Genomic DNA, 12,775 nt, shown 5'->3' on the forward strand with positions numbered 1-12,775 from the left:
CATAATAATTTTATTTTACAAACAAAATTAATAAACAAGTACACAAAAATTTGGAATTTTCAACTAGAGTAGGGAACATAGTGTATCGATAAAAGTACTGAAACAAGCTGGAGTAGTGCATGATATTAAATCACAGTAAAACAATAAGAAGCGTTATATCCCTACTGTGCTCAAGATACCATTATGGAAATGCACAGTAGGGATATAACTATAACTTATTGTTTTACAATGTTTTAATATCGTGCACCACTTCAGCTTGTTTTATTGATATGCTATGGTCTCTACTCTAGTTGAAAATTCCAAACTTTTTTGTGTACTTGTGCCTATTATTTAATTAATTGTTATGTTGCCTTTTCATACATACCACATTATTAAGCTTGTTTTAGTAGTCAAACTGCAATGTTTACATATATATGTACTCTGTAGAGTCTGTACCATAATTGAAAAACAGAAATAAAATAGTGTATATACTTCCTACTGAACTCTTTACAGCTATTGACTAACAAAATAGTGTGTCAGATGTACATATCAGAAAAAATGATCATTGCATCTTTACATATTCACACATGTAGTTTACATGGCAACAATTTGTTAATTTGGTAGTCTGGCAATAGTTTGTATGGAACAAATGTGGTAATACAGATACCACCAAGACAACTAAGGCAGCTGTCTTAGAACTAGACTTGAAAGAAGAGAATTCTATACTGTCAAAGATTGCCATACTTTAATACAGCATTCATGCATGCTTCATGTGCAAAGTTTTTCTTGCTACATCTTTGGTATGTCCATGGATGGTGCTAAGCAAAGTTATATGCAGTAATGCTGAGGAGGTACTATATAGAGATCTTTGGTTTGATGCATTAGTAATGTTTCTGGTGCACCTATTTTCTTTTGCATGATTTTTCTATTAGAGTATTTAGACCCCGTGTTGTACATCACTTTTGGTTTTACCTTAACTCTGTAGCTGTCACTTTAATTATTTCAAACTAGGGCTGGGAGATATAATTTAGATTAAAAGATTATCTAGGTACTTAATCATCTATTGCAAATAAGATAAGGCCATCATTATTCTATTCCTTATTTCCCATCACCGCCCATGTCAGTTTTTAAGAAACCACATCAAATTTAAATTATTTGATTATAGATCACGTGAATGCACTATTTCATAAAAGAGGGAGGCACAGGCTGACCAAGTTTTAAGGTAAATTAGTTGTGCATACAAACAAAGCAGAAGAGTAACTAAAGAGTTGGAGTACTTCCACTTTTGTTCAACAGAGTGCATATGGGTACACAGTGGCATCTTTTAAGATCGAAATACTCTAATAGAGCAGTCACATACTCAAACAACCAGAGTGAACTGTATAATTAATAATCAATAATCACCTCCCACCCACATCAGTTTTGCTCTACTATGTGACAGGAAACAAGCAATATAATAATGATAGCCTAATGAATTCATTTATCAAGATTGTAAATGTTTGTAAGCTATTGTAAATCAACCACAATCAGATGAAAAACTTGTGGAATAGTGTCAAACTAGCTAGGAGAGTGATCACAATAGTTCAATTAAAAGTGGCATGGCTGTTCCTAATAGGGAAGGGCAGAAGGGTGTGGGAAAGTTTGCTTTAAATGCTCTATCCTGGATCTGCTATTGCATGTTATAGCAAGTTTTTTTCACACTGTGCACAAAAGTCTAGTATAAAAATGAAATGCTGGTGGTACATGATTTCATTCAAATTTGTTACCTGGTGGGCAGATCCACTGTAAAATGGTTCTATTTGCTGTGGAGCTACATAAAACCACATTTCTTTTTTTCACTGATACTGCAGGACAAAGAGTACGCAAGTCTTAAAGGCATGAACCAACCTTTAACTGTAACAAGTCTAGCTGTGCTGTTTGTAAATTGTTCCCTATAAATTTAATCATGATATAGACCACTGGCAGTATAGTCAGGAAATAGTGTCAAACAGTACTGTATATTAGAGATCATGGAGCTCGAGGTTTGCACTTTCTCAGATATTGATTAGAAACCAGCCTCACAATACCTTCATAGTGCCTTGGCAGTATTGGTGAGGTATAATCAAGCCCATTCCCAAAATGCTTCTTAAAAGGTTGCTACAAAATTATTTTAAAAATCAATGGAATTTTTTACTTACTAACTGACTAACTAACAGACCAGTGTAACTTGCTAACAGCTAAGGATATGGGATTGATTTTTTTTCACTGTGAGATGTTACTTCAGCCTGACAGTTACCTTTTGTCATAATGCAGTATATGCAATGTATGTATCATGGACTTACCTTTGTCTCCCTTTGTGTGCACTGACAGTGCAAGGTGTTGTTGATTTGTGGTGGCACACAAATGCTTCCCTGTACTGGCTATTTTGTTTATTTATAGTGAGGAATCATCCATTTTTTAGGGCTCAAATGAATTGCTGATTATTCGGATTAATGAATATTTGTTTGAATTGTATATATTCAAATAATAAAATTAACCCTCGATTATTCGCACGTGATTAGCTGTCAGCAATTAACGTAGTAGATGATGCGAATGAAAGGTAAGGATGGTGGTGATAAAGCAAAGGCTAGAAATAGCCACTAATTGAAGATGTACCGAATTGCTGTAAGTGCAAAAGAATGGTATGAGAAGCACATCTACACTCAATTCAGTTACTACAAAAAAAAATTGGATTCAAACGAATAGTAGTTTTCTGTATTCGAATATTCACTCAACTATTATTCGAATACTTGAATAATCGGTGTAAGGTTTCATTTGAATGTAATCCAGTAATTAAGGCGGCCACTACCAAGAAACCTATAAATAACCACAAACAGGTTTATGGCTTCATATGAATAACTTACTGAGAAGAAAAGGATACCATAGTTCCCTTTCTGAAAGGATTACCGTAGCAATATTGTGATGGAAAGTGTTTATAACAAAGTAGAAGTAGCTACTTGGAGTAAGCCACAAATTCGTACAAAGTCAGCTGAAAATGGCTGAAAATGGATCACAAGGCCAGTTCACCTTAGAGTGGTTAATAATTGGAGTGCATGTTCAGATGCATTGACAATAACTACTCAAAACAGCCAAGCTGTGAAAAAGGGCGTAATCCTAAAAAAGCTCAGAAACTGCAAAATCCAAGGTGGCGGCCTGCAATAATGTCAATTTTAATATTGACAGCATCACCAAGATGGATTGACATTAATTTTATTGCAGCCATTTCTTGGCTGCCACCTATAATTTCTTTTATTCTGACATCTTGACCCTTTTTCACATAGATATCATGTGTAATTGCAATTCCCAAACTCATTCTACAGCCAGCTTTGAGACTTGCCTTTTACCTGTCTGTTTCCTTTACTACAAGAATAAGAGAAAGACTGAATGTGCCTATTTGAACTATTTTGTTGGAGCAACTTTGCAGCTGTAATATTATCAGGTAGCTACTATAGCTGAATGTTTCCACAAGGTGGCTTGTTATGTAGTTGAATGTTTTGTATATAGATGACTTGTTACATAGCTGGACTTGTTGCAAAGTTGAACTCTCTAGAGTGTAATTTGCTTGTAGCTGAACTCCAGCTCTACAGGATGATTAGTAACATGCGTAGTTAACCTCTAACAGTGTGAACTGGAGTAACTTGTAAACTCTCTACAGGATGACTTGCATGTAGCTGAATATTCTACAGGTTGTACTGTTGAGTAGCTGAACTCTATACTTATAAAACTCTCACAGGGTGACTTGTTTGTAGCTGAACTCTCTACAGGTTAATTCACTTTTCAGCAATTGATAATTGGAGCATGCATTCAACTTTGCCTGGTGAAATTCCTTCTTTTGACGAAGTATGCGTGATTTCAACAGTCATAATTATGTTACAAAAAGTAAGCAAATAACTCCCAAAAGTTTTATGTTCGATTAGAGTCATAGAAATAAAAGTGATTAAACAAGGGAGGTTGCAGATATACATACTAGCAGTGGACATTAACAACTACTTCAGTCTTTGTATAGTTGTATACATTTTTAAGTTTTATTAATTACTACCTCACTATAGGAATTTGAAAGCTACTAAAAGCTGTGTAGTAGGGAATTAGAAACTCAACACTAAAATCCTGAATTCCATAGTATCCGGCCTACTAAACTACAACCTGTTCCAGTTTCAAGTCCATCTGTGTCATGAGGCCTATACATGTACACGTGTCCAAGGTGTGGTTTCCCACCAATTGCAACTGCCAATGGTATAATATCACAGATCGTACATCCGTAGTCATAAAAAAAATTTGGATTTGACTAAATCACCAATCAAATGTGAGCAATTCCATTCAAATGTTGGCCCATTTTCACGTTACACCATATACTTCAGTGACGACAGATGTGCAATCCACGATAAACAAATATTGGATGTAGCTTGCTACAATTAACCACAGCACATTGGTCGCCTCAACCCTCACTTGGTGGGGCTGGTTACCAGAAATAGGAGTCATGTGCACTTCCAACAATGTGCATTATCAGGGGTGTAGGAAGCATGGGTGCCATGCATGGGTGCTTGGGTACCCATAAATATTTCTAACCAGAATCAAATCACCCATCCTTCCTTTTCTAACTAGTCAGTGATTCCATCTGCCTTCAATCCAATGGCAGATCCAGGATGGGGTATTTGGGGTAAATTCCCCCTCCTCCCTTCTTGTGGAGGAGGCATGCATACTTCTTTTGATTGAAATACTAAGCCTTGTCAATCCATAATATAGTTACATAGCTTATAAAAATATGCATAAATTACTGCCATTTATTGTAAACTCACCTGAAACAAGTCAAAGCAACTATCAAACTGTCCCTGCACCTTTTTGCTTACTAAGCGCCTCTAAAAATAATTATCGTGTTGGTGGTATTTAAGACATTCTAGTCTTTCAAACAGCTTTTTAAGATTTCACAAAAAGACAATGCTAAGAGGTGATTATTTGCTACTTTAAAGAATCTGCTCTCCCAACCACCTACAACTTAGCTTGTTTGTGCCCCTCCCCTTGCCAGCTCCTGGATCCGCCCCTGCAACCATAGTCCATAGGCTTAAACAAAGGTGCGGTGCAAGTGCATTAAAATAAGTCCGATCAAGATACTTTAATAGAGCAGTCATATACATACCTCTCAACTGGATTCTCACAATATGACAATCTCCTCAAGGTATTGAATCTCACATCTACAAGCAATGTAGCTTAACTTCTGCAAAAACGTTCAGTATTAGAATCAATAAAGTCTGTAAATCTTTGGAAATTTATGTATTTATACACCATTTGTGTCAATGACCCTTCTCATCATGCTGGTATTTAAATGAGGAAATGGTGCTGGATCAGAGTACTGACTGGGGCCAACAGTGAGATGTAAAATAAAAGTAACAGGATGTTCCAACTGTCTAGCACCTACAAGTGTTATTTGAGTTATACTACGTGCTGGGCCATGTATCATAAACAGATCATGTGACGCCATGGATACACTGCAAGATGCAATTTAGAGAACAAGCGGCTACATGTGGTTGAACACTAAATGATACATGCCAGTGCCTTCAAAGGATAAAAGTGCACTACCAGAATGCCAGAATTCAATGGATATGTCAGTGTGTTCAACTATAATTCTAGTGTGTGGCATAGCAGATGGTGGCAGAATGTATGTACAGACAACTAATAAACTAAGCCTGTATAAACAGGTGGATATCATAGGTGCACAACTACACATTATCAGCCCAAGGGCACATTTTATGTATGTATGTTGTGCTTGTTCTCTTTATCAGGTTGCATGGGATTAGGGATGCGGCGATTATGCCAGCATAATTTCGGGCATAATAGGTATGTGTGGGAATCAGGAATTATGCTAGCATTTTTAGGTGATTATAAAGCTTTAACAGTAGGAAAATCTGCAGATTGCATAATTCCGTTAAAAAAGATCGAGATACTCTAATAGAGCAGTCAGAAACTCTAATAGAACAGTCACCGAATATTATTTACTCTAATAAAGCAGTCACATTGATATGAAATACTCTAATACAGCGACCAGCTAAAAATTCAAGACTATTTGAAGCTTAAACATCAATGAAAATGGGCTGATACAGGAATAAACTGTCATTATTAGCCAATTATGGTGGCATAATTTTGGGAATAATGGGCAATTCTCAAAAGCATAATAGGTGATTTTTTGAGCACTGCTCAAAAGCATAATGCTCAATTTTTGGAGCATAATAGCCTCATGCCTACATGGGATGGATGGCAGAACTCACTCCTGGCAAAGGCTACAGGTTGAGAGCTATGCATATACCCTAATAAAACAGTCTAGAGTGTAGCATTATTCTAAGCAGACATTTAATAATTATTGTTTATTGCATGCACTGAATATGATGGAACCAACTGGGAATAGCTGCCACTACAAAAATGTTACAACAAAAGTTCAGATGCCATTGTACGTATAGAGAAATTTAAGGGCTTTGTTTTTGTATATGGTGTGTCTGGCAAATTATAATGGGCACACTTTTGCATTATTTGTATATAACTCAAAAAGTACACATAATTTTGGAATTTTCAACTACAGTAGGGATCATAGCACATTGATAAAAAGTACTGGAACAAGCTTGAGTAGTCCATGATATTAAATCACAGTAAAATAATAAGAAGTGTTATATCCCTACTGTGCTCAAGATACCATAAGGAAATACACAGTAGGGATATAACACCTCTTATTGTTTTACTGTGATTTAATATCACAGACGACTCCAACTTGTTTCAGTACTTTTTATCAATGTGCTATGGTCCCTACTCTGGTTGAAAATTCCAAATTTTTTGTGTACTTGTTTGTCAACTTCTTTGTAAAATTGGTGAACCCATATGAAATGGTGCCGCATGTCCCAGCTATATCAATTATCGTCTGAAAAGTGAAGTATCCATTACGCTTCATTGTCAGCTATGCTCAACCCATTACACAGCATTTCAAATCAAGAACTGTTCAAAAAGCACCTCTGCAATCCCCACATACCGAAAGAAAGAAATGATGCTGCGCATCCCAGCTATATAAATTATCTTCTGAAAAGTGAAGTATCCATTACGCTTCATTGTTGGCTAGCTATGTCAAATCAAGAACTATTCAAAAAGCACCTCTGAAATCAAAATAGCCACTATGAAATATATGGATGATTTCCGTTATGAAGGGAAGCCATCATGTGCTACTGCTAGATCATTATTATTATTATTATTATTTAATGGGCTTGTAGATGCCAAGGCAAGCTAACTTGCCAGGCTAGGCCGCAGGCCTTTGAAGGTGCCCATATCTAGATTGCTTCCAAAAATTATCCAAGCGCAGCTTGAAGGTTGCAACTGTTGGTGCTGAAATGATAAAGTCAGATAAGGAGTTCCATAGATTGACTATTCTATTTGTAAAAAAGTTCAGCCTAACAAGTAATCTTGATCTTTCTTTAAAAAGCTTAAGAGAATGGCCCCTGGTGGTAGCAGTATTTAAAGTAAAAAATGTAGATGGGTCCAAGTCATAATGTCGTTTAAGTATCTTATATGTTTCAATCATATCACCCCTTTGACGTCTGCAATACAGAGAATAGAGATCCAGAATTTCAAGACGGCTTTCATAAGTCAAGTGGGCTAATCCGCGAAGGTGTTTAGTTACACGTCTCTGAACCTTTTCAAGGGTGTCGATGTCTCTGGCCAAGTACGGACTCCAAGATTGCACACAATATTCCAAATGCGGTCGAACATACATCTTATACAGAAATATAAACATATCAGTAGAGTCAATTCTAAAAGATCGCCCATCGACACTTTTCTCTGTCAGCAAAGGATGAATGGGACACAAAGGAGGACACTGGTAAATCCATGAAGAATGCGTTGTACGTACTGTGGTATGCCAAAAGGTATCTCTCAGGCCAAAGCGATGTCGAACAGTGAAGAAATCAAGCCCGTAGTCTTAGCCATTATTGAGTTACACTTGTATGAAGGCATCAGTAACTCAGTCAGTCAGTAGAAAATTCCATTAAATAATTTTTTTGAAAGCGTTTTGGGTCGATTTGTTTGGGCTTTGGGCTTAGTTTTACCTAACCAATACTGCCTCATTGTCATCAGGGAAAATTGAGGCTGGTTTTTGGGTGGTGTTATTTCGTGGGCCACGCCTACTCCTTTGTGGTCCCCACTATCGTACTGTATGATGCAGTGAAATAATGGCTGTTGACAATTGTTACTGTGGACTAAGCTAAAAATACAAAAAAGCACATGGAATAAGGCTGTTTTAATTACTTCATAAAGAATTGGTCCATGCAGTGCTATATACATGTTGTTCCTTCAGTTGCAGTAGCTAATTAAAAGGCCACTCCCATCTTTGCATAAAAAGTGAGCAACTGCTTTAGTTCCACCTGTCTAATGCAGCGTTTATGAACGTCCCACGTTTAGGTAGCTATAGCGTACTAGTCTAGGTGGGTAAAAATCATTAAAAAGTGGCCCGAGGCGTGGCGCTTATACACGAGGCCATAAAAGGGAACCCAAGAAACGCTCTTCCCAATCTACATATACCCACCCCGAAACACAGCCATTAGCACACACAATAGATCACCTCCTTGCATCAAGACTGCGAAGTTGCTCGAGAAGCTCGCGTAGTTCTTTACACCACCGGCGGAGGCACCACCGTAATTTCATTAAAGTTCCGCGCACTGACACTCATTGAGTCAATTTGAGTGCATAGTCTAATTAACTATAACCAAGGTAGTTTAGTTGTTCACTGGATCGCCTGTACTTTTTTGCCAATCACCTAAAGTTGTTAAAGCCATATAATAGTGATTGATGGTAGAACATTCTAACGGCTAAACTGTATTTAAACACTTCTGCACTTTATAGTTAGCTACAGTTTTCATCCCCAAAATGGTACATTGACCAAGTTTGTCGTTTGACGCATAGTTATAGAAATTTCCAATAAACTTCCAATGTTTAGATATCTACCTTCTTTAAATAAGTGGTGCTTGGACTACCCAGTGGGGGTGGTGCTTGGACTACCCAGTAGGGGTGGTGCTTGGACTACCCAGTAGGGGCGGTACATGCAAAACCAGCAAAACCAAAGCCATGCAAACCATGTGTTATCAACCACTGACACCTATTTATTGACCACACATACATTTTCCAAGCATGTGTTAATATCCGAGGTGACTACCAAAAAAACTGTGTCTCATATCCTGCCATGGATGCATGATGTAGCTACTTCAGCATGATTCACTAGATTAATATAGGTGATAGGTTCACAACTGGTATAACACACAAAATTTCAATGAAACAAGGACAAAAAACCACTAGTCTTCAAACTTGTCTTTCCCCATACTCCTCTTGAATATTGGCTACCTCAAAGATATGGCTGTTTCTGCTGGTTCATTAAATGAGTACGTGTTTACAGATAAAGTCATTGCTTTCCCTGAAATGGTCTGGTCATAGATAAATGGTTACTTACTATAAAAGTCTCAACTTGTTTCATTGAAATAGTAAAAGTGGCACAACAAATCATCTTGTAACTCAGCTTTGCAAACATATTTTCAGCTTCTGTTTCTGCCTTAGTACATGGTGATATGGGTGGCAGTGCAACCTTCCTTATAAGACTCTCTCAAGACATTGCATGCATTTAGCATCTTACAGATGACAAAACGTCATGCACATGGTATGAGTGCATACCCAAGATACAATAATTATGCACATGTACATGCAAAATAAGGAGTTGCATATAGTTGATTTATAGCTGCTTATGTATGTAATTATTTTTCCTCTGTGAGTGTACAGCTTCTTGCTAACAGCCAAAGTGGTATATCAAACAGATTAGGCTATTTTTGTTGGAAACTGATTTGCTGACTTTCAGAATGAAAACTACATATATACATTAAAGGTTGATTCACCATCAGACAGTCACCATACCTATTGAGCCAGAATAGATATCATGTGTAAGTGTTGGGCTTTACTGTTAAACAGTTTAACTAACTTGTTTGACTTAAGCTTGTTTCTTTTGATTTTTTCAGCAATCTTTATTTCCCACATTTTACAATTACTTTTAAACTAGTTAATGTTTTGTATTGATTCACCATAGATGTAGATAAGCCATGCATGGCAAAGAATGACAAAATAAGGAACAAATATAAGCCAGTGATACATGCACTAGCCATATTTAGCTCAAGGCCGGAGGAGACGGTCCGGTTGGTCAGGCTTGAGCCGGACCAATAATCTAGAGTTGAACCAACTAGCTGACCAGTTCGAACTAAATTATTCTCATGGAATCTTTGGACGATCACATCTACATGTAGCTACGTACATTTTACAGATGTTATTGAAAATGCATGGCACTAGTTACCTAGTTTCTCAGCCAAACTAAAGCACAGAATTACACGTATAATACCTCCAATTACCTTACAGTACAGCATGGCATTCTTATCGTTTTGTACAGAAATGATTGTGGGTTCTACGTACAGTATCACGTGTGCTGACAGTTGGCATTTATCACGTGTAAGGCAGGTGCCTTCTTTGATTCTAAACCAGCATACTTATATCACAATTCAATCTTAATAAAATAATCATTAGCATTCCTTGGCTTGTCTCTCTTGGCTTCTTTTACTGGGCGAAGGGCTGGCAGTGACAAACCAGATGACTCATTCCGCGGCAAGAAGCTGTACACCCATACATTACATGGTGGCCATCTGGATGAGATGTTGAGTAGAAATCACTCCTCTTCAACTACCCACTCGTCCTGTCGAGATACTGAACAAACTCTCAGTCACACCCATATCGCGCCATTTTCGGGTCTCGTGACGGTCCACCAGTATATTTACGTGATGATCCGTTCACTTCATACAAACCAGTATAGTAGTAACTGTATTTTTGTAGCTGTGTAGCTTTTTATTGTAGCTGTGTGAATTCACTGTATAGTAATTATATCCTAGCTAAAGGGGGCCATGCTGCTGTGAAATTTGGGGGGACAGTTGCAAGTTGCTAGCTAGTTTTACTTTAAAATTTAGCATCAATTTTAAGGCATTTTCAAGCCTTTAAATTGCAAAAATTCTGCAGCTCCTGGGGGTTACACCCCCAGACCCCCCTTGAACTTCTAATTGCTAGCTATAACTAAATGAACCATACAGCAAGTTTCATGCTGTGTCCCCTGTATGTCAGGTCTATAATTATACATAGTATAGAAAGTCTGAAGAACAACAGATAGGCTTGAGCATATTTATATAGCTAGCTAGCAGTGAAATATCACTAAAATTGTATATATCTGAGTGTCTGATTTTCAAAAATTTCCTGTGGAGGCATGCCCCCAGACCCCCTTAGGATGCTCGTGCTTCGCACTTCGCACACTGCGTAACAGCTCCTCTTGTATATAGTAGCAATTTCAACATTATAGTCAATGGCCTGACCAACTCAATTTTCCCTCCTCCGGCCCTGTAGCTACAAAGTGGATCACAAATTTGGCCTTATCCTGAATCTTATCTGACATATTCAAAGACTAAAGATCAGTCACATCACTGACAGCTGGCTTTTTAGTTAACACTGCATTAGAGTACTTTTGTAAGCTTCATTGTCTCAATTAAATGCCCATGCAGATCAAGTATTTATAGCTGTTTGGTGCACGATAGTTGTCTCGCTATATAAAACATCCTTTTAGGGGTATGATGTATGTACATGCTTCTTTGTCAGTCTGACTCCCTACAAAAAGAGCAATCTCAGTTGTCTTTTTACAGCAACTTCTGCTGCACAGCCAAAGTGTCAACATAAAATCAAGAAACCAATGATGGTATTCATAATATGAAGCAGCTTAGCTTGCAAGTTGCATTTTTTGTTAATTAACACTTATATAGTTAGTGAGATTGCACCAATAATCAACTCAACTAAACTATTCCCACAGCCCATTAGTATACATAGCAAGGGCGGATTTAGGGGGGGGGGTGTTTGGGCCCCCTCCAAACTTTTACCATGTGCAAGCTAGGAAACTTCTAGAAATTGCAGTATAGATGCATGGAAATGAAAAGATGCATGGAAAGAGAAGGGAGAATGGCTAATCTTTACTTAGAATTACTAAGAGGGGTTCAAATTATACTTTTGGTGTGAGACTTAACCTAGCTGCTAAAAATCGAATTATTCTAATAGAACAGTCAACTACTCTAATAAAACACCCATCATAATTTTAAGTTGCCAGTGTGTTTTCTTGACCTGTGCACTGCTATCTTACCATTGCTCCAAACATCCTACCATGCATATACTAATCACTTTCTGAGAACAACTTCTGTCAAATAGTCTAATAGTAAAGTGGATATTTTCAGTTGTTGCAACATTGATGCTTGAGCTAACATGCCTAAGTAAAACAGTTAATTTCTTAGCATATATACAGTTAACAATCTGAGAATTATTTGTTTTTGCTTTATCAAAGTTCCATGCTGCTTTTATCTGAATCATTTTATATGAGCATATTTGGAGTATAATGGGACACAACTGGACATAATTGGAGCGTAATAGGAGAAATTTTGGAGCAATGCTCAAAAGCATAATAGCCTCAGGCCTACACTATAGTTAGTTGTATTAACCATGCAGTTGTTGCTTTTCTTAGCCTGCCAACCATTATGTTAGCACCCCCCCTTCTGAAATCTAGATCCACCCCTGCGTAGGGCTCACCATAATCTTCTTTTACACTCTAATTATCACTTGTTGTATATACATGTGGCCTGCACACTCTGGAATACCTTAAATTTAGTTTCTACCATATCCATGGACTCAATGGATATGGTAG

General features: G+C 37.4%; 1 protein-coding gene across 1 annotated transcript in view; it reads right to left on the minus strand.

Annotated features, from left to right (window-relative positions):
* LOC136267367 (class II receptor tyrosine kinase-like) overlaps positions 1–8,621 on the minus strand; it is a 107,553-nt gene extending 98,932 nt beyond the window's left edge. Inside the window, exon 1 of the mRNA XM_066062483.1 lies at positions 8,585–8,621. Coding sequence (XP_065918555.1) covers positions 8,585–8,594 — 10 coding nt within the window. The 5' untranslated portion in view covers positions 8,595–8,621. The remainder of the gene's footprint in view (positions 1–8,584) is intronic.
* Between the last annotated feature and the right edge of the window lie 4,154 nt (positions 8,622–12,775).

This window comes from Dysidea avara, chromosome 9, assembly GCF_963678975.1.
Source record: "Dysidea avara chromosome 9, odDysAvar1.4, whole genome shotgun sequence".
Classification (NCBI taxonomy): Eukaryota; Metazoa; Porifera; class Demospongiae; order Dictyoceratida; family Dysideidae; genus Dysidea; species Dysidea avara.